This window comes from Dipodomys ordii, unplaced genomic scaffold (assembly GCF_000151885.1).
Source record: "Dipodomys ordii isolate 6190 unplaced genomic scaffold, Dord_2.0 Scaffold189, whole genome shotgun sequence".
NCBI lineage: Eukaryota > Metazoa > Chordata > Mammalia > Rodentia > Heteromyidae > Dipodomys > Dipodomys ordii.
The window spans coordinates 1,801,112-1,823,890 of record NW_012267405.1 but is presented as its reverse complement, the minus strand read 5'-3'; the positions used below and the strand labels follow the sequence as shown (position 1 = coordinate 1,823,890).

The 22,779-nt window shown below is 45.1% G+C and overlaps 1 protein-coding gene across 1 annotated transcript in view; it reads right to left on the bottom strand.

The window, feature by feature from the left end:
- Positions 1-21,281: 21,281 nt before the first annotated feature.
- Positions 21,282-22,779, bottom strand: part of Nkx3-1 (NK3 homeobox 1) — a 2,082-nt gene continuing 584 nt past the window's right edge. Inside the window, exon 2 of the mRNA XM_013034404.1 lies at positions 21,282-21,700. Within this exon, the coding sequence (XP_012889858.1) occupies positions 21,282-21,700 (419 nt within the window). The remainder of the gene's footprint in view (positions 21,701-22,779) is intronic.

The window sequence follows — 22,779 nt, the reverse complement described above, 5'->3', positions numbered from 1 at the left end:
TGTAGCTCGGCTAAGTGTGCAGACAGTGTCCCCTCACTGGATGAGTGCTGCAGTGTTCAGTGTTAACTATTAATCCAGGCAGTGGCCATCGCAAGAACAAGTCATTGAGGCTGAGAGAGGAGTGCACAAGTCAATCCCAACACAGCACTGGCTGTCACTCACTTGGTGTTGCCAGGTGACAGCGAAGAGGTGGGACATTCCAGAGCTGATTGGAGCATGAAGGCTCCTCCCTCCTGAGCAGGATCTAGTGCCTCTATAAAAGAGCTCGGTGGAGGCTCTTCTGCCTTTCTGCTTGGAGTTCTCTGCAGGTCGGAGTGTACGAGGCACCATCTTGGAAGCAGGAACTGGAATCTTTTTATCAGGCAACAAACCCACTGGCATCTTCATCCCAGACTTCCTATCCTCCAAAATGGTGGGAAGTACCTTTCTGTTCTGCACAAATTACCAGAGTCCCAGGTATTTTGTTAAGGAAAGCATAAATAGAGTAAGACAAGCCTTCACCCTCACGACCCTGTCTAAGCTGATGTCTCTCACAGATGTCCCTGCTTCTGTGACAATGACATTGGAGGCTTCCTCCTTTGGATCTTAGGGAGACACAAAGACTCCCTCCATAATACCTATACTTCCTTGTCATTTTAGATCATCACTTGCCAGAAGATTCCAGGCACCGGGCATGATAGTTCTGGGAAGTGTTACCGTTTCCTCTGTGTGTTCGCTCTTTTGAAAAGAACTTATATGGAATAATTACAATTAATCCCTATCTTAAGTGTATCTCTTAATTGCATCAGAACACACTTTAAAATGGGCAAGTCTTATTCTTGGAATGTACGTTTTGGATTAGGATCTGTTTTAGACATGTCATTTCTTTAGCTAACGTGGAGGGAAAACAAGTTTTATTTGATCTTCCATAAGATCTTCCCCCCGCAATGCCTTTACTTCTCTTGCCATCAAATTCTTAGCTCGATTGAAAAGCCTCATGTGAAGTGCAAGGCAACTTCTTTTCCAGTCTCTGGGTGATGAGTGTGAGGAGGCTTCCATCTGCCGTGAGTAGACTTGGGGCCTTCGGTGAGCTTGCTGTCATGTCTGGCTCTCGGCCCCTTACTGCTACAATGCCAGGTGGATGTCATTGTCAGATATGGGAAGACATGTCCAAATCAAAAATGGATAAAGACTGTCTTTAAAAAGGTTTTTTTCTTATTTTTGTACATAAAAGTTACGTTTAAATCAAAACTTCTTAGAATGAACAAAGTATGGTGGGCCTGTTTGTTCATTTGAAGTGTGTGATTTTTTTTTCCCTGCAAAAAATGTATATACAGGTTTCCATTTCTTGTCTGAGCATCATACTGAAAAGAACATCATGTTTTTAGTTTCACCAATTCTTTCAAGGGACTCTATTTAAAGATAGGGAGATGCTTTCTTCTTGCATTGATTGTCCTCCTTGTCCACATCCTCCTTTTCTGCCTCCTTCTTCTGATGCTGGGATTTAAACTCAGAGCTTCGTAGATGCCAGACAGATGCCACATCATTCAGACATACCTCCAGCGCTGCCTCTTATATGCTTGGGCCTCTGTGAAGGGAGCTCTTCCACCTTGTACCTCCTGACTGGATGGGATAACAGTTGTGCTCAAGCATGCTCAGCTTTCACTGGTTGAGAATAGAGTCTTGTGACCTTTTTGCTCAGCTGGTCTTAAGGCTCTCTACCTCTAGACCAGGTAGGATTACAGGCATGACTTGCCACATCTAGTATAACCATCTTTTTTTTTTTTTTAAGTAACTGACATTGCCAGCCTTGTGGTTTCCTCCTCTTCCACTAATCATCTTATTTCTTGCCACTCTTCATGGTTGAACAACTTCGCATGTGATTCCACACCAATGTGTTTGACTTCTTGCTGTCTTTTAGCAAATGTTTCTGGGGTTGTTTTGGACATTTATTTTGCTGACGTTGTGTCAATGTTTATGATGATCAGGGAAGGACTGATTAACACAGACACTGACAGAAAAGGCAAAGTTAAACATCAGTTCAAAGTTAAACTGTGAATCAGTTCACAGTTCATATCATCAGTTCAATGATGAATTCATTTAGCGCACATTTACATACTTAAAACACTTTGGCTTAAGCCTCATAGCTTAAGCACCAGGATAACAATAACTCCCTTGATGAATGAGCTGAATTAAACCCGTGACACCTAGTAGTAAGTCTTAGGATCGGAAGCATATATGGCCAGGCTCTTTAAATTCAGATGGTTAAGAAAAATTGGGAATTCTGTGATATGTACATGTCTCCATTCTGTGTTGCTAAAACAAAATGCCTGAGCTGAGGTACATCATAAAGACAAGAGGTTTATTTAGCTTACAGTTTGGAGGTTGACATTCTCTTCTGGCAGCCCCATCTCTTTGGCCTCTGGTGGGAGCCCCTTGCTGTATTACAACCTGATAGAGAAGCAGGAAGAGAAGTGGTTGTGTACAGAGGAGATCATGTGCCGAGACAAGAAGATGGGAGTGGGGGGTGGGGTAGGGGTGGGGTGGGGTGGGGTGGAGTGGAGATGGGCTGTCACTGGGATTTGGTACAGGGACACTGCTCGTGCTTAGGTATAATATTTCCGGGCACATTGGGAGGCCTACACCCTGCAGCCTCTATTTTCCTCTTTATAAAGGCTCTGTCTAGTATTTGGTTGCACATGACCTTGTTTTGTTTTGTAACTACCTCAAGTGTGTGTGTGTGCTCTTGTCTCCTCCCACTAGGCTTTTAAAACACTCCACAGCAAAGGGTGGATTTTCTTTGGAGTTCATTTCCATACAAGGTCTGTATTTTCAACCCAGGCACTGTACCCCACTGGCCCTTCCAATGTTTGTGCACATGATTGTGTCAGAGTCAGGAAATTTTTTCCCTACATTTTTATTTTCCAGGGCTAAAAATATGTTGTATTATGAGAGCAACTCATACTAAGACACACTAAATAGGTAAAATGTTTATTTTTACTTTTGAATTCTGTCACCCCCTGACACTGCCCCCCAGGTTAGCTGGGTAGGAGGTACACCACAGACTGGTTGGTTTTCTTTGTAATTTCACAGAAGAGTCAGCCACCAATTAATATACTCTTTATTTTTCCATTTTAAAATGTTTTGTTGTTGGAAAGCATCCAGCGAAAACATTCCTGTGGAAATAGTTGAATCCTTGAATCCCTAATTCACTTTTCTTAAGGTATTTTTAAGCACCTAATGGCTCATAGGAAACTGTAAAAGAAATAATTACCAAGATAGGTTCTACCATAACATTAAAAGCCATCTGGATATGAGCTGAGAAAGAGAGAAGGGAGAATAAAATGCAATGATTAAATCCCAGCTGCAAATGGTTGGTGTCAAATACACGAGATGAAAGGTTGAATGGAGAAGGAAGGAGGTTTGGAGAAGAGAGTACGAACCATGGCTGCAAGAGTTTGAAATCTACTCTTCACGTGACTTGAGAGAAGTCATCAGACCTTTACAGGAAAATCGGGAGTGGGGGAAATAAACAACCTTTGGAAACTGATGGAATTGGAGAGATGATGTTAGTGATGTAGAGAGATTATGAAATCAAAGATGATGTCCAAGCATTTCTTGTGAATTAGGATAGGACCTGAGGATTCTGTCAACAACAGTGGCTACTACTCAAATTGCACAGCGCCTTGTGCTCATTTATTTGACATCAGTTGAGTTCCAGCCATATGTCCTCAGCCCTTTGGTCCTTCATCTCAACTACTTCCATGTTTTGGTTTCACGAGCTAGATGAAGGTAGTTTTATGGGCTTGAGGGGGAAGTATTTGACCTGGCTGTCTCCTTCAGAAATGGATGGAGGAGGATCAGGCCAGATACTTCTTACAGGTACATCTATAAAACAGCTGCTGAATAAAATTTCCTATGGTAAACATAAGCTCTCCAGAGTGGTCACAGGCTGACTCATTCTGGAGAGCTGAGCTCTCTGCACATCTGATAAGTCAGCCCTTAAAACCTAAGACGGCTTTCATTAAATCACGAATTGGACTTGGGTCCAATACAGTAGCTCCCTGATGACCTACTGAAATGGGTGCACAGGACAATTTATTTTCCACCCCAGAACCATTTGTATTTTATCATGCCTGTATTTTATGGTTCTGTCTCCTTCCTCATAATTGGTTTGTCAATGTGCCTTTTAATTTGCTGATAATTATCTTTAATGGGCTTGAGAACAAACAAGCCTATTTTATGAGGGTCGGATTAACCCTAAGTAAGTTTGGGGTTGTTCTAAAGGTAAATGGACTGCTTCCAGCCCATTTGTCCCATTGTCTCAACTGATTTCCTGATTCTTGATTTTATTCCACAGAACTAAGACATGAAGAGAGCTGATCAAGAGAACATTAGATGGGTGAGGAGTTATGGTATGTGAAAGCTACTCCATTGAATGGAATTGGGAACTAACATCTTGTAGACGTGAATTTTGAAGTTATGAATAAGAAGCAGACAAACCACTTTAGGCCACCAGGAAACGGAACAGAGGTGGTCAAATAAGAGTACTTATTCTGCTAAGTTTAGAGTTGGATTTAACAGAAGCACTTTTATCATCTTCCACCCTCATTTGATGAAGGATACCACCAAGACCAGACAGGGGAAGCAATTAATTTCATCTCCACCAGAACCAGTTCTAATTATCCAAGCTTTTGACTTGTGTAGCCAGTTCTTGACATGTTTATCATCAGTTATCAATGACTAAGTGCTTCTGCACTGACCCAAAGAAAAGTGTATAAAGAGGCTCAGTCATAATCACTTACATGACAAAAGAAAGGAAGGAAGGAGAGACTCACTGCCCACATCCACATCCCTGCTTCCCTCCTGCCTTCTGCACAGGAAGACACTGGCCATGACACTTTTGCCATGAAGACACTTGCCAATTTAAGCCCAAGCAATTAAATCAGCTTTGCTGAGAGATGATTTGCATATCTCAATAAAATCACCCATTGTTGAATGTGTAGTTTGACAAATATAACTACTCCACTCACGAGGAGAGATGAGTGTGACATTTCAGTTGGGTGTGGTGGCTTCCATCTGTGATCCCGGCTCTCAGGAGGTAGAAGCAGGAGGATCACATTTGAGGCCAGGCTAGTAGAAAGACCCTATCTCAAAAGAATCCCCAGAATAGATGAGTAATAAATAAATAACATTTCCATTAACCCCAACATGTACTTACGGCCTTATATAATCAATCCCCTTCCTCCACCCAAGGCCTAGACAATCATTGATTGTCTTGCTGCTAAAGCTTAGCCTTTTCTAGAATTTTACAGAACTGCAATCATTTAAAGTCTTATGACTGGCTTCTTTCATTAGTTGACATGGGTTGCTTTCCCAATGCTAAACTGATCTTTCTTTCCTGGGATGCACCCTATGTGGTCATAGTGCATTGTTATCCTTGCATTGCTGGGTTTTATGTGCTAATGTTTCATTGAGGATTTGCCATCTCTTCAGGTGGGTTAGTGGCCTGTGGTTTCCTTTCCTTGTACAGTCCTCAATGAGTATAGCAGGGTTCTGTTGAGCTCAGCATTTAGAATTAGGGAATAACTCTTCTTTTTTGTTCCACAAGTGTGTGTGTAGATTGGGTTTATTTTGTCCTTAAATGTTTTGTGCATTCAGTGAGATTTTCCAAGGTTTGGCTTTTTTGATTTGGAAAGGTTCCTAAAAACCAATTACCTTTATTTAAGGCTGTTCACGTTATTTTGAGTGTGATTGCGTTAAAAGCTCGTTTTGCTATGTGACTTTCAACACTGGGCCTAAAGGATATAAGTAATATAGACTGGTTTCCCAATTGAGGAACAAACTTTCAACCTTTATAATGTACAACTGTTGCTTGAATTTTGGACCATGTGGTCTCTTGAGTATAAATGGATGATTTCAGTGAGACTTTCTAGCATGTTGAAAGCAAGGCATTGGACATTTTAGGTGGACACAACAATGCTGCTTAGCATCCTGAGTACCTGTTGGGACAGGTATAATAGTTGCTGTACCACCATGACAGAGCCCAAAGGATGCTGGGACACTGTCAGATACAAAGTATGATTACGTACACGCCACGCTTGCACCCTGAATGCTGGGCCTATTGAGAAGAGAAGCACCTCTCCCAATAGCTTGCTATCCTGCAAATATGTATTCAGGGACATTGGAGTTCAATCTATTTACCTTGTTATCACTAATGGCTACTTTGGACCTATGACAGCTGAATGTGTAAATATGGCTCTCAGAGCTTCTCCAAAGTAGGACACTGGCCCAATAGAGCATAACCAAGGTCTGGAGGACAGGATTTCCTTTAAGCAAAGTCTACAGAATGTCAGAGAGGTGGGCAACACAGAAGACATTTTCAACTGCCCTTCTCAGAGCACTTCATCAGGAAATCCAGGTACCACTGAGCTCTGAATGTCCATCCACACGAAGCCAAGCATTAATTTTTGTTTAAAACAACGAGAACAGGGTCAGCACGGTTCTTCATGTGCAATAAATAGATGCTGGGCCAGGAGAGGTAAGTTAAAAAGAATTTGTTCAGCCAAACCAAATACACAAGGCAGCAAAGCTTCACTAGAGCCGATGGCTATCTACTGAGCTAGACATGGCTGGCTGTGTCCAGAAGGAACCCAGATAGGAGTGCTCTGATTAGAGCAGGTGGAGAAATGTGGCACTCCCATGAAGACTTGCCTCTGCTTTACGGAACCTTTGCGGAGCTGGTGTGATTTGGGCACACCCCTCTCCCAACTCCTGTAGCAGTTTTCTGTGGTTTCCATAACGATGTCACAGATAGGAATGAGTCTCTTTTCATCCTGGAGGCCGGTAATCCCAAATGAAGGTGAGGGCACTGTGGGGCTGAGCTCTCTCTGAAATCTGCAAGGGAGAGTCTGTCCTCACCTCTTCTGGCTTCTGTTTGTTTGCTGGGTAGCTTATTGTTGCAGATTTCATGCCTCTGCCCATCACCGGTTCCTGCATCTTCACCTGGCATTCTTATGTCTTCCTCTATCCTTCTTAGAAGGACTTATTGTCTTCATTGCCCGCCATAATTGACTATGATGTCATCTTAACTAATACCATCTACACAGACTCTGTTTCCAAACAAGGTTATATTTTGAGGTCTTATGGGAAAGTCACAGTCCAACCTATCACAGCTCTTATTTCTTTCATAAGGCCTTCCTGCCCAGTGTTGTGTGCATGCTTGTAATCTCAGCACTTGGGAAGCAGAGGTAGAAGGCTCTTGAATTTGAAGCCAGCTTGGCTGTAGAGTGAGACTCTGTAAAGCAACACCATCACTACCAACAAATCCTCTTGCCACACGCTGCACCTGTATGGCTTTTAGGCCTCCAGCTATGAATTCTCTAATTCGTGTGGGTTCCACTTGTCCCTCAGGCCATCTTCATGAGTTGTTATCTGTTACTGTATCTTATTTCTCTTGTTTGACTTTAATTTGTAAGGCAACCATTTTTACTGGTACCAGTTTCTCATGAAACGCTTAAAACAATTGGTTAGCAATGGGAGATTCTACCCTTAGAATAACTTTGTATTTTCCACGCCTTATCTAGCAGGGTTCATCCAGTATCCCCCTGTGGTAGCTGAATTGCTGGTGTTATCCTACTTTTACATCGAAGGGAGTGAGGGCTCAAGCGGTAAAGGAATGCACCAAGATAGTGGGACAGATGGCTTGGACTAGTCCCTGTCTCTTCTTGATCATTTTCTCCTGTTTTCCTTATTCTTGGTGACTTGATTATTAATGAGCCACAAATCCTTCTGGGAAATGAAATAAAATGAAGCAAAACAAAACAAACTTCTTCACCATCAATACAAAATGGAGTGAGGAGAGGAAACAATTTATATGAATCCAGGTATATCTTTTCCATTCAGCCCTATGCTCTGCCCTGACTAGTTCATCCTCTTTTTCTCCTAAACAAGACAATGAGAACTCCCTACTTCACTAAAACCTCAAAAGCTTGCTGTGGAACCCTTTCCAGGACTCACAAGGAGAGGAAGGAAAGCTATAGTTAGCTTACAAATATAAAAGAGGCCCCCCTTGCTTGAGAAGGAAGAGAAGCAATGGAGAGAAAAAGAGAGGATGAGGCAGGGAAGGAAGGGATGATGGGAAAAAAGAGAAAGAGAGGTAATGGTGCTAAGGAGAAAAACTTAGAGCTGGTCTCAAGGTGGGGGTGATGCTACTCCAAGTGGATATATTATTACCAGGCTTTTGGCCATGATCTTAACCTTGAATTTGACCTTGAATTCTCTACTTGGTACTTTTCCTCCAGGCTTCTTTCTTTCTTCTTTTCTTTCTTCCTTTCTTTCTTTCTTCCTTCCTTTCTTTCTTTCTTTCTTTCTTCCTTCCTTCCTTCCTTTCTTCCTTCCCTTTCCTTTCTTTTCCTGTCCTTTTTTTCTTTTTTTTTTCTTTTAGTCAGCAGTGGGGCCTGTAGGCTTGTACTCAGGGCCTGAGCATTGTCCTTGAACTCTTTTGCTCAAGGCTAGCATTATACCAGTTTGAACCACAGCACCACTTCCCTGGTTTTCTAGTAGTTAATTGGAGATAAGAGTCTCAAGAACTTTCCTTAGCCTGGGCTAGCTATGAACTGTGATCCTCATTTCAGCCTCCTGAGCAGTTACCTGCTCTCCAGGCTTCTTTCTATTCCTATAGGCTGGATTTCTCATGCCAGTGATTAACTTAGGTGATTTAATGATGTCATTTGAGAGTTAGCGGAGGGAAGGGAAAGAATAAATGGAGCAACTTGGGCTGAAGGCTATTCCAAGTACCATCTGTTGGTATAAATGAGCAGTAGAAAGCTTGGGGGCAAGTTCGTTAGGGCTCTATGACAGGCTATATTCGCAGTTTGGCTGCTCAGAAGAGTGTTGAGAAGTTCTGAGGTGAGCCTTAAGTGGTCCCAGGCTGTCTGGGCTCACACTTGACCTGTATTAGAAATCGGGACCCTTCCCCAATGCAGAAGTAGGCCTGCAGGTGGCTTTGTGAAGGTAGTCATTTCCCATTTAGTTTGGTAGTAATGGGCAGGATGGATTCGCTCGGCCCTTAGTCTCCTCCAGACAATGCCTTTGATTGGTGCACAAGCTACCCCACTGTACAGGGCAATCCTCACCATGTAGGCAGCTCTATCTACAACAAACAACTTATTCTGCTTCTCTCTCTCCCCCACCAATAGCACAACTCAGCCAAACCTGTCAAAAGTAATTCTTTTTCTCATTCTTGCACAGAGACTGCTGGGATGGCAGGCAGGAATGACCTGATTCTGTTACCGCTTTAACAAGACAGCTTTGCCTGTGGGCCTCCTTGGCTAGCGCCATCTTCTTCAGGCTGGAGGTCCAACTAGGGGCCATTACTGTTCCCCTTTGAAATCTTATCCCTCTCCTATTGATTAATCCAGGATCCAAACAATGAAGGATGTGGTTAGTATGTGGTTTGCTCAAATCTTTTGTTTCCCATCAAATATCACTCCTCCTTTATAGGGGATTAGACATAAAGGCAGGTAGCTAAGTGCCTGAAATCTCCCTGAGCCAGCACAGCTCTCTTAGCTCTATCCCTTCCCAAGCTCTTTCTCTGCTATCATGGGGGAAAAATCCAAAAGATTGTGTGGGTCTGCCCAGGGTTGTGCTGCAATCAATCCTCTCCTTTGCAGTTGCTTCAGGTCAAGGTTGGGAGAACAATGGAGCTAGTTAGGAGAGGCCACCACAGCCAAGCTTTGTGGCCCGCTGGCCTGGGCTTTCTTCCATTGGTTTGGTGTTGGCTGTATACAAATCTGAAAAGAAACTTTTGGTCAAGGACAACAAATGCTGCTTTTCCTAAGTAGCAGATTAAAAGGAGCAACAAAGTGACATTCAGCATTCAGCGCCGCCCATGCTAGAGTTAGGGTCTATTAACCAACACTGCTTGCCTTGGTTTCTCTCAGTTGTACAAATATGTGACACCATGGTGTTAATTTGCTTCAAAGAGTCTTTCCTGTTTTAAAATGGAAACCTGTGAAGTTTGATGGTTTTAGCCCTCTACTTTCCTTTGTTATGTTAAAATTATGAAGGTAAAAAAAATTCTGCATTGGGAAACAATGGAGCTAATTTGCTAACTGAATTCATTTAACTCCAGAGCTCTTTGCAAGTTAGTCACACTGTATCTGAATTAAAAGAAAAAAAGGATGTACCATGGTTTACTTATTCAGCCACCAAAAGACATCTTGGTTATTTCTATGATTTGTCAATTATGAGTAAAGCTGAGGTAAGTAAGCATCATTTTCTGGGTTTTGTGTGGACAGTGTGAGATTGACTTTGTATTTGTGTGTGTGTGTGTGTGTGTGTGTGTGTGTGTGTGTGTGTGTGTATGTATACATACATACCAGTCATGGGAGTTGAATTCAGAGCCTGGACACTGTCCCTAAGCTTTTTTATTTCTAGCACTCTACCACTTGAGCCACATCTCTACTTCCACAGTTTTGGTAGTTTATGGGAGATCAGAATCTCACAGGCTCCCAGTGACTCATGCCCTGGCTGGCTTTGAACTGCAGTCCTCAGATCTCAGCCTACTGAGTAGCTAGAAATAGAGGCATGAATCACTGGTGCCTGAATTTAAAGCTGCTTTAGGTTTACCACAAACTGAGCAGAAAGTAGAGATTTTCCTCTCCTCCCTGTCCACTTCTCTGCACAGAGCCCCAACTGCTCCCCCCACACAAAGGAGGTTGAAAATGTATCCATACATCATTCCCAAGTCCGTAGTTCACATTAAGGTTCACTCTTGGTGTTGTGAGTTTCTACCGATGTTTAGTGACATGAATTCACTATTAGAGTGAATGCAAAAGTCGTGTCAGTCCTTTCTAGTGAAGTCTACCACACTCATGCCTGCTCTGTGCAAAGGTTTTGTTTTGCTTTAAGAATTCAAGGAAGAGCTTGAGTTTTTCTTCTGCAGTAAAGAACAGAAACAAGACTGGTGCTGGTGGTACACACCTATAATCCTAGTTACTCAGGAGGCTGAAATCTGAGGATGATAGTTCAAAGCCAGTTCAGACAGGAAAGTCCACGAGACTCTTTACTTTATCTCCAATTAACCACAAGAAAACCTGAAGTGATGCTGTGGCTCAAAGTGGTAGAGTGCTAGCCTTGAGTGGAAAAAGCTCAGGGACAGCACTCAGGCCCTGAGTTCAAGCCCTACGACCAACACACACACACACACACACTCTCTCTCTCTCTCTCTCTCTCTTAAATGTTTCCTAGGAAAGCCAGAATAGAAGGTAGAGGTGCCGCCTTCTCTTCCTCCTCCTCCTCCTTTCAGTTGTGGGGCTTGAACTCTGGGCCTGGGTGCTGTCCCTCAGCTCTTCAGCTCAAGGCCAGTGCCCTATCACTTGAGCCACAGCGCCACTTCTGATTTTTCTGGTGGTTAATTGGAAATAAGAGTCTCACAAACTTTCCTTGCCCGGGCTGGCTTTGAACCATGATCCTCAGATCTCAACCTCCTGAGTAGCTAGGATTACAGGCGTGAGCCACCAGCACCCAGCTTGGTAGAGTCTGGTTTACAAATGAGGACAGTAAGGCATGGGGAAGTGGAAAACTTCCCCAGACCATACAACTTGTGAACAGTAGGCTCTTTGGATCTATTAGAAGAGAAGAACTTTACTGTTCTTGCTAGAAGAATTTCTGTCATGGATCATGTCTTCCTCCTAGATTGCCCAGAGATGTAACTTAGCCATGAAAAAGTCTCCAGCTTAAGATTATATCTTTGTATTTTTTCCTCTCTTTTTCAAAACAATAATGGATATAAACAAATGATCCCCATAGAATACTTAGCTTTATTTTTCCTGAATTCTTCCTTGAAGTACAAGTTTGCAGATACTACACGGAGAAGGCATGGGCTAAGAGCAGACTGGTTAGGTAGTTGGGTGTTTTTTTTTTCATACTTTGTACCTCTCCCAGGACTGGGAAAGTCAACTGAAAAACCAATCAATACATGTTTCATTTTTGTTTTCTGTATAAATAGTTGTCTTATCTGAAATGACCTTTTCCCAAAAGCTAATAACTATAAATTTTTGCACTGGACATGTTTAGAAATGCCTGTTAGCTATTTTTGTTGATTTATTTTCTAGTCTGTATTTGTGCATCCATCTTTGGGCACGGAAGCTGCCCTGGTCTCTGGTGCTCTACTCCTAATGCTTAAACTCAGAGGACACAGTTCTTCTATGGGACAGACCCTGTATGCAATCCCATGGAGTTATAGCTCAGCCCAGAGAAATTATTCTACTGTGGAGACCTGTCTTCATTTCTCTTTGTGATTATATTTTTTTCCTGGGGTTTCTGCATTTCTCCAAGTTGTTTCTTGAGACAATTTATCTACCTACCCAACTACTTACCTATAATTTCCATGTCCAATTATATGGTGGTTTTTTTCTATTGTGGAATATTAAATCTCTGACATATTAAGTGGTCCCAAAATATACCTATTCAAATACCATTTATGCTGGAGCTTCATGGAAAGGTATGTGTACAATATATTAATTGACTGTTCTATATATTTAAGGGATACTTAAGATAAATATGACATTAACCTCCATTTGAAGATGAAGCTCTTGACTCTTAATATAATTGTGCTAGATCACACAACGAAGATGACTTTATAACCAGCGTTATATGTAGTAGAATCCCTGAGCTTTCATTATGCCATGCTACTTTAGAGAGATGTGTGCAACTGTTGACTTAAGCAAGGAACTTAAAATTATGGGCTTAAATGAAAGTAAATATGCAGATATTTTGTCCCCATTTGGGGGGAAAGAAATCTACAATATAGAGAAGTCTTGTCCCTGCCTGTTTTTTCACTTCTGAAACAGACCTCCCCTGTCTCTGTCTCTGTCTCTCCCTCACTCTCTGGGTATTTGTTTTCCAAGCAACAATATTCATGTTCTGTGATCTGAAATCAAATGTATTTCAAGAGAAAATGGAAATGGTTTAATGTTAGATGAGCACCAAAATTATTGGGGGTAATAATGTAAGTCTGGGGTAATAATATAAGTCAGGTGTAAACTTAAATGAAATTTAGAAATAAATGGAAATTATTTTTCTTCTCATGTCCAGCAATGAGCTCTGGTTTATAGGGGTGTGTGGTCAACTAGCTCTTCTGAGTCTTTCCTCATGGCCTCCTGGTATCGCCTGCGCCTCGTTCTCTGTCAGATTGCTTCTGTGTGGGACTCTGGCCCTATCTGTGTGCAAACTTCTGTGTCTCTGGGATGTGTGCCTGCACAGGATCCTATAAAACCTATTTGGGTTGTAATGAGAACACTTTTCTTCAGATCCCAGTCCAGCTTTTTTTTCTTCCTGAAGCCAAAGTTGACATGCCCCCAGCCTGTCTCTGTCATAAAACCTAATCTCCAGGACGTGGGGCCATGGAAGGGGTCAACCAGGAGCCAACAAGAGGAGTTCCGAGCTCACACATGTACAAAGATGCTTCTAAAGCCCATGGAAAACCACCCGTCCTGTTCTTCCTCCTTGCTGTGGACTCTGCCATCCTCCCCCCTCCCCTTTCTCTTTCTCCTTTGCTCTTCCCATGAACTTAACTGGCTCAGAGGATAGGAACTTGCGCCTCACTTGTGATAGGAATCAACTGAGCCCCATGTAGAATCAGCCTCTGGGGGTTGGATTCTGGAGTTAAGAGGCTGGAGAGCCCTGGAAGCTGCACTGTTGGTGTCTTTAGCTGCCCACTCCATTAGCTCCCACTCTGTTCCCTCTCTTCTCTCTCAGCAGCGACTTCTACTGGAATTTCTTAATATAATTTGTGCATGCAAGGGAGGCTTGGTCCACCCATTTCACAGATAAGGATAATTAAAAACGCAGAGTTTTAACTGGACTGGGAGGCCTGAGGGCTTCTAGTTTCCGCCATCAATTCACTCTGCTGAGTTTTTTTGGTTTACATTTCACTAAGAAACTCTATTACTGTCTCTCAGTTCTCCAGTTCAATTCAAAAGTCAGTCTTGATATTTCTAGTATGTTGTCTGCAGGAAGGAGAGGTAGATCATCTGACTAGAAATCTGTTCCAGCTGGGTATACCTTTGCCTATGTCTTTCCTCACAGCAAGCCCAGAAACCCACTCCCCACCTTTCCTCACCATGCAAGTTGCTGGAAAGCAAGAGAACATGTACAGACTAACCTTGGATGTGTGGAGGGAAACTAAACATCAACAAGCACCCTGCGTGGAGGGAGAGATTCCAGACTTTTCCATGGGAGTGTGTCAGCTCCTCTCCACTCCCAAGTTCTTCCTGTGAATGTTCCATGCATTCTTCTGAAAAAAAAAAAAAAAAGAACTGGCCACAGCTCCCTCATTTCCATCACTCCCATTTTCAGATGTTGTTAAGGTCAGCTTGAAGCTTTCCTGGCTTTGGGATGGAGTTCTAATGCCAGCTGTGCATTTACTGCATGCAAATTTTAGTTTAAAAGAAACCCACGTGGCCATAATGCTTACCTATTACTTCCCCTCCCTGAGCAGCCTCCACCGGGTTCCATCTCCACATGCACTTTTTAAAAAAAGTCTAATTTTACCAGTTTGGCAGAAGGAAGCATAAATGTTATGTCAGCAGTAAGATGCTATTTAATCCTGTTGGATGAGTTGCCAAGGAAGTGTGACGCTAATTGACAGACGTTAAATGGCACCTGCCGTCCCCAGCCAGGCACAAAGAAGACCTTGTGGTTCCAGGCAGGTGAAAACTCCTTTGGCAAATCGAGGGTGGGATTTCTTTGTGTCTCTTTCTCCCATGGGGCAGGCAAAGAGTGTGCTGGCAGCTAGAGTTGATCTGATTGAAGATAATAATAGTAAGTGCTGCCGGATTACCAGGCTAGCCAATCACCCAGGGAGCTTGGCTCCCTTAAGCTTCGAGGGAGGGATTTAATGAAACGAGCTAAGCGGTCCTGGATTACAGAGGGCCTTGGAGGGTGTCAGAAATTCCAAAAGGGGGATTCTTGGGAAAAGAGGAAGAAAAGAGGCACATCTGTTCTGCATTTAAAAAAAAGCAAGCCAAAGGGACAGGGGCCGTCCTAACTCCTCCGTTCCTGGCTAGCACTTGCAGGTAGCTCTCTTTTGTCCTGGCATCATTGGGGTCAAGAGGTTAAGGAGCAAAACCAGCTGTAAAGAAGCAAACAAAGCAAGTGACTTGCAATCATGAATATTCACACACAACACACACACACACACACACTGAAGTCAGAGCCCTGCTTCCAGAGTTTATGGTGTCATGGGGGCTATGTCTCTTTTTTTTTTTTTTTGTCGGTCGTGGGGCTTGAACTCTGGGCCTGGGCGCTGTCCCTCAGCTCTTCAGCTCAAGGCTAGCGCTCTACCACTTGAGCTACAGCGCCACTTCCGGTTTTCTGGTGGTTTACTGGAGATAGGAGTCTCACGGTCTTTCCTGCCCGGTCTGGCTTTGAACCGCGATCCTCAGATCTCAGCCTCCTGAGTAGCTAGGATTACAGGCGTGAGCCACCAGCGCCTGGCTGGGGCTACGTCTTTTTGTGTGTTTATTTCCCTAATCACTCAGAAGATGCCAACAGGCCGTGGACTTGGGACAACCCTGAGAGTGTATCTGAGTGTACTTCACCTTTAAGAAAGCAACATTGGTCTTCATTCTTTCTTGCACCCTCACACATTACCAGGTTTTACACAATGTCTCCAGTCTTAGCCTTTCTGTGTGGCTTAAGCAAAATTCTTGAGGCCGAGTTGAGTGCTTTGTAAAGGAAAGAAGTTGGTTGTGGCTCTTAGTTTTCGAGGCCCAGGAGTATAGCATCAGCCTGGGCTGTGCTAAGGGGAACAGGCAGACAGCATCACACCGGTGTGCATGCGGTGAGGGGCCAGCCTGGCTCTTGGAACTGGTAATTACCACAAGGCCTCGCACTGTCCTTCAAGACACAGCAATGCATCATGGAGGAGCCCGCTGAACCTTATTAGCTTCTACTGGGTCTCAACTCATCCCTGGGGAGCCAGCTCCCAGCCTTTTGGAGACAAACCATGGCTGGGGTACTACAGTCATCCCAATGAGGACGTGGGACGTATGCTTGTATTAGGCTTTTCTTTCCACTCTCACAACTGCCCCATGACTGAACTGATAGCAAGCAGGTGGAGACTGCCCAGGTAAAAGCAGCTCAACCCAAAGCAAGTGGAGAACAGAGCGTGTGGAAACTGGGCTTTTCCCCTCCCCTCGCAGACCTCCGACCAGCCCCCTGTGGGAAAGTCTGCAGGGAGGCCAGGCCTGTGTCTAAACTAGGAGCCCTTCGTGTCTCAGGACGCTTGTTCCTCCCACTCCCAGCCTTTTGGAGCAGTAAATTACTCTTGGCTTTGAAAAACATGCCTGGATGACACATACATGATGGCCCCCGGGAGGGGCCGAGTCTGGATGTCTGTGGGCAGACAGAGCCCCAAATGTGGTCAGGGCCCCCAGTGAAATCTCCGACCGAGATTTCCTCGGCACACACAGTAGCGGCCATGCCCCTGAGGGCCACTGGGGAAGGGATTCTTCTAGTTGGTTCTATGGAGCTCCAGTGAGGCTCCCCCAATGGGGGGCAGCCCCCACCAGCTGGTGGGAATACTAAAGCAATGACTGTCCACTATGGAGGCCATTGTCCCCCACACAAAAACTGACTGCTCACAGTTCTGCTGCTGCCGGGAGGCGGCTGATGCTGGCGTCCAGCGCACATCTACTTCCCTCCAGGTGGGACACGTTGTTTTTGGAGCTCTGCCAAGCTCAGGATATATCTTTTTCCTCAACCTGGCTTTCCCTACTTCCGTTCAGGTGTATGCTCCCTTCCCCCCTCCCAGCCCCCGCTCAATGAAGTTTCTGCTCACAATTCTCCCCCCAGAACACCCAAGCAAAGTGACTTTCTCGTTATGGCCACCATTCTTCTGTTAGCTTCATGATGCACAGTATGAACCTCACCCTAGAAAAGTGACTGGTGTGGTTACAAGGGAAATGTTAGATGAAGTTTTAGACCTAATCTAGCAGTTCCGGGATGCCTAAGGAGACCAACAGTATCACAAGTGACAGCACTTTGTGGCTCTCAAAACTGACTTACTCCGGAAGTAACTTGAAAGGTGGATTGAAAAGGATTCCACGTAGCACGAACAGGAGGCACACCAAGAGACTCAGCCCCGGGGCATGAGGGAAAGTTGGAGAATGGACACACAAAAGGAGAGGTGAGGAAGACTTTCCTATGAGATGAGAGACGTTTGTTTAATTTCCTGGATTACTTCTAAATGGTTTACCAAAAAAAAAATCCACATCTGTTCATTTACAGCAAAGCCTTTGTAATTAGAGAGCTAATGGCCTCCGGGGGACCGGAGGATGGCTATAGATCTGTGCAAAGAGTTAAAGCACCTGACTCGAGCATGCTTTGGGAAGCCCCACCTGTGTGTACAATGTACTTAAGGGATTAAAGCACACTTTGAAATTATGATCTGTTGTACCTAGAGCATGCACCTTACTCTTTAAGCTTCTATTTCCTTCAAGGAGGAGAGGGAGGAGGAGAACACCAATTTTCCTAGCTATCAGGTGCACAGGCTTGTGGGCTTTGCTGAAGCTTTAAGTGCAGAGGGATGAGAGATGTGTGAGTTGCACATTTAATTTTAACATGATAATACAACTTGCATCCCATGCTTGTGATTCCATTTCAGAGATGTCACTCAAAAGAGGCCTGTTTGGGGTCTGGATGCAAATGATTGTGTGTGTGTGTGTGTGTGTGTGTGTGTGTGTATGTGTGTGTGTATTTGTCCTGGGACTTGAACTCAGGACTTGGGCAATGTCCTTGAGCTTTTCTGCTCAAGGCTAGCACTCTACCTACCACACTCCACTTCTGGCTTTATAATTAATTGGAGATAAGAATCTCATGGACTTTTCTGCCTGGGCTGGCTTCAAACCAGGACACACAGATCCAGAGTAGCTAGGAATACAGGCATGAGCCACTGGTGTCCAGCTGCAAGTGAGTTTTTTTTGAGAGATGCTGGAGTAAGAGGGTCAGTGTAGAGCATTATAGCATGGGGGGCCTGGGGGACACTGGGATGTCTGTGTTTTCCATGCTTCCTTTAAAGTCTCCCAGAAAGGTAAGTAAATATTCAATGGACTTGTCTTACACAGGATGTTATCTGGGGCTGAAGCTGGTGATTCCTAAAGTGAGGCTTGAAGTGTATTCTCCAGCCAGGTGCCAATGGCTCAGGCCTGTAATCCTAGCTACTTAGGAGAGTGAGATCTGAGGATCGTGGTTCAAAACCAGCCTGGGCAAGGAAAGTCTGTGAGACTCTTATCTCCAATTAACCACCAGAAAGCTGGAAGTGGTGCTGTGGTTCAAGTGGTAGAGTGCTTGCCTTGAGCCAATGAGCTTAGGGACAGCCCCCAGGCCCAGGGTTCAAGCCCCATGACCAACAGAAAAAAAAAAAAAGGAAGTGTCTTTTCCATCTTCTTGACTTCCCAGGAAGCCGGGTGGGCCCATTTCTAAACAAAGGACCTTCATCAGCTAGCCACTAAAGTTGGGGCTTTGAATGGTTTGAAGGCCCTAGCGTGGCAGATGGGTTGAGGATGGGAGACTATGATAGCCAGAAATATATGTTAAGTTAAATGACACACAGTTTCCAGGAGTCTGAAAAAATCACACATGGATGTGTCTAGTAATGACATGGAGATTTTATTTTTAAAAAATGCTCATATGTTGCAAAAATACATAGAAAAATAGAATTTGATGGGGCACTTTGCTCAACATGAAGTCACAGACTTTTTATGGTACAGCTCAGAGTAAGGTTCGTTAACTCGTTTATGAAACAGGAGAGAAATAGGTAAAATAATCCAGAGCACCACCATTTATTCACCCCACAGAGACCGAGGGATGAGTTCTTTAACACGCGTTCCTACCAGTTCAGGTGTGAGTGGACTACTTTCAATGGGTAAAGAGCAAGAGAAATTCATAAGTAATTTTAAACACCACTTCCCCCACCCCCCGCCCCAATACAATCTGCATCCCAGTAAAAGTATTGAATCCTGACAGAACTGCAGGATTTAGTGGTGGGGTGGGGGAACTGAATAGGAATTTGCCCCTAAATACTAGTCTTGATAAAAAGTGTCCACAGGAGAAAACAATTGGGGCTCCTGTGTCTTTTGCGAGTTTTACATTGCAAGGTGGGGCTCAGCAGCACAGGGTACCGAACAAATACTTCACCACAGAGCCTGAGCCATAGAAAAAGGGGGCAAAACCTGCCAACTTTCCATCAGCTGACTTTGGGCAGTAACAATAAACTGCCCCTGTTAAGGGGAGGAAAGTGCAGGTTTTTCCCTCACATAGATTTAAGTGGTGGAATGGAGACTTTGTAGCCTTGGGGAACTTAACTTGCTAGTAAAGTTGTAGGTTAGTTCCTGATGGGTAGAAATGGATGATCACCCACATTTCTTTTCTGCTGGCTGCTCATTCTTTTTAAAATCACGAGGCACTGGGCACATCCCCAAAGCATTTAGACAGTTGGCTTATCTGGTGATAGACTACAATAACATTGTGTTTTTGGGGGGTGGGTGGGTAGATTTCTTTTCCTTAGCCTCTTCCTGCGAAGTGTTCTCAGCCCTCTTCACTTGCTCTGTGATCTGGGCTGACCTCCCTCAGCAGGACCCTCCATCTCCTCTGGAGACCTCCAGGGCACCTACCTACTGGTTCTTCATCTGACACTATGTTCTTGCTTCCACGTGGAAACCCTTCCCTCTTCCCTCTGCCTGCAGAGATCCCCAGGGGTTCTCAGACTTTGAACAGTAACAACACAGCTGGCAGAGAATCCTATAAAAGCTCCACTGACCTCTTGAGCTGTCAGGTCTTTAAATAGGATTTGCGATTTAATGCTGTATATTTTTAAAGGGAAGAAATAAAGGAGGCTACTTTTTTTTTAATATGTCTTTTGACCAATTCAAAGTCTGCTCCTACTTTTTTTTAAGTCCAGGAAAGATAAAGTTTTTAGAGGGGGAAGGGAGAAAACAAGAAAGCTCAGGCTCAGGTAAAGAAGGCTGGATTGAAAGAGAGCCTGCCTATGTGTGGTCTTTTTAGAAAATAAACAAACAAAAAGAATGGAAGGAGAGGCCTTACCTCCCCTAACTGTCATCTCTGTCAGAATGTAGTATAAACTCTAGCCTGAATCCTGGTGCTTGTGGCTCATGGTTGGGATTCTAGCTACTCAGGAGGCTGAGATTTGAGGATCATGGTTCAAAAGCCAGCCCAGGCAGAAAAATCATGAGACTCTTATCTCCCACTAACCAGAAAGAAGCCAGAAGAGGACGTATGGCTCAAATGGTAGAGCACCAGCCTTGGCAAAAAGCTAAGGGCAAGCACTCTGGCCCTGAGTTCAAGCCCCAGTACCAACACACACACACACACACACACACACACACACACACACACACGGCCCTAGCCCACACACACACACACACACACACACGCACACACACAGCCCTAGCCTGAAATCTCCAGCTAGGGCAGAGAGGATTGGCAAAGGTCTTTTCAGTTTTTACTATAAAAAAAGGCAATGGCCCTGGCTTGAAGCACGGAGACCCTCCTCAGCCCTTCCTTGGACAGGTGGAGAGGCTTTGGGTATGGCCCCACCCCCTTGCAGTCAGCTCTGTTTATACAGCTTGTCTGTAAAACTCACGGTGAGTGCATCTTGTTCTACTTAGGCCACCCTGTAAATACTTCCACTGGAAGGCTACTGAAAGAGGAACAAGAAGCTGATGCTCTCACCCCCAGCCCCCCCCCACCCATGTGTCCCTTGCCAACCTGCAGAGCATGATAGGTTTTTTTGAGACCCTCTATTCGCCCTCACTTTTATAAGGACAGAGAGAAACCCTGGCCATGTGCCAAGGCCAACAAGAAGCTTTTGAACTTCAGTTTAATTCAGTAGGTGACATCTGTGTCTTGGCTGCCCTTTCTCCCTTTAGGCTGGCTTTTTTCAGCGTAGATAATCAATCACCCAAGAGATGGGAGCTGCTGCCAGCTCAGGAAGGGGTGTAGATGGCTGTTCACCCAAAGTCATGCAAAAGCACTGACAAAAGCCTGGATTTCCCATCTTTCCCCTCCAAACAGGGAGGTCACAGAGGTGACCTACAGTATGTCCAAGGGGAACCATTTAAACACTAAGCGAGTCACTGGTCCACCATAAAGGACCACCAGCAGGCTGGGGGTGCATAGCTCTTTCTCCCCAGCTCTCCCTGACCTCAGCCCCCCTCACTTTCCTCGGGGGACAGACAGTTTGGGACCATCCACGGTTGGCATCTCAGCTGGCATTACCAGAAAGTAGGGCTCCAGCTGCCCAGACAGTACAGGTAGGGGTAGTAGGGGTAGGTGTTGTACACAGAGACCAGGGAGGCCCGAGAGAAGCCCTCTTCTTTGAGGGCTGGCATGGAGGAAGGCTTCTCTAGATCTCCCAGGTCGGCAGAGAGCTGCTTTCGCTTCGTCTTATAGCGTCTGTTCTGGAACCATATTTTCACTTGGGTCTCGGTGAGCTTGAGGTTCTTGGCCAGGTGAGCCCTTTCAGGGGCTGACAGGTACTTCTGATGGCTGAACTTCCTCTCTAGCTCGATGACCTGAGTGTGGGAGAAGGCGGCTCGAGATCGCTTCTGTGGCTGCCTGGTGGCCTGGGAAGGGCTTGGTAAGGCGCCCGAGGTACGCTCACAGCCCAAAAGATAAGTCTCAAAATGCCTATCTGGAAAGAGAGAGGGGAGGAGGGTGGGAGGGGGAAACGTTACATGACAGCGTGGAATTCCATCCACTGGTATCTCTTCAGGGAGTGAACCAACAGCCCACAGTTATCTTAGATACACTGCACTATTTTCGCATGAGTCAGAAGCTCTCCGGAGTGAGGAAGAGAGCATTCATATATTATGGCCTCTCATTTTCTGGCGATCAGCAAGAATCAAAGTTTTTTGGTTTTTGTTTTTTGGTGAGAGATTTTTTTAAAAATCTATTTTCAAGGCGTTGTACAAAGAGGTTTCAATTCAACATATCCATTTGTAAAGCGCAATGCATCTTCTAAAGGTTTGTTTTTTTTTTCTCTGTCTCAATTATCCTTCAGTTGAACAAAGGGATTTCAAGTCAACATACTAGTTTGGGAGTACATTGCATCTTGATCGGTGTCATCCCTTTCCAACCCCCCCCTCCCCTCAACTTACCGGGTTCCCTGTGCACCGAATACTCGGACTGCATTTGTCCTCCTCCCTTCCTCGTGTCCACTCATCTGCCTCCTCCCCCTTCCCCGCCCCCCTGACCGGCTCTGGGTCATCTTGTGGAGGACACGTTGGAATGGGGAGTCTGGCCTGGATGTCTGGAGGGGAGGGGGGAGCAGGGGACAGGGAGGTGTAGAGGAGGATGCCAGGGCTGGGGGGAGGTATCCAGGAGAGGCTGGAGGGCGCATGGCCAGTTCCTTCTCAAGCTGTAATCACCGACCCTCCCTCCTGTCCCCCCCCCCAAAAAAAGAGGAATAAGGTTGCTGCGTGCAAAACGATGGCAAAGGAAGCGAACTCTAAAGGTCCCCACGGCGTTCTTCCTCCGGAAGACTCGAAGCGGCACCCAGATGGGACTTTTTAGGGCTCCTGGGGCGGAGCAGCAAAGGAGAGTCTGTGCCCTTCATCGCGGGCCGCCCGGCTCTGGGCTCCTGGCGCTGGGGTTCGGGATTGATCCCGGAGGCGCGCGCGCGCGCGCGCACGCGTCCGGCCACGGCTGGGACCAGGGGTCCCTCCGCCTGCACCCGCGGGCCCCGCGTCCGTGCACCCCGACCTCGATCTC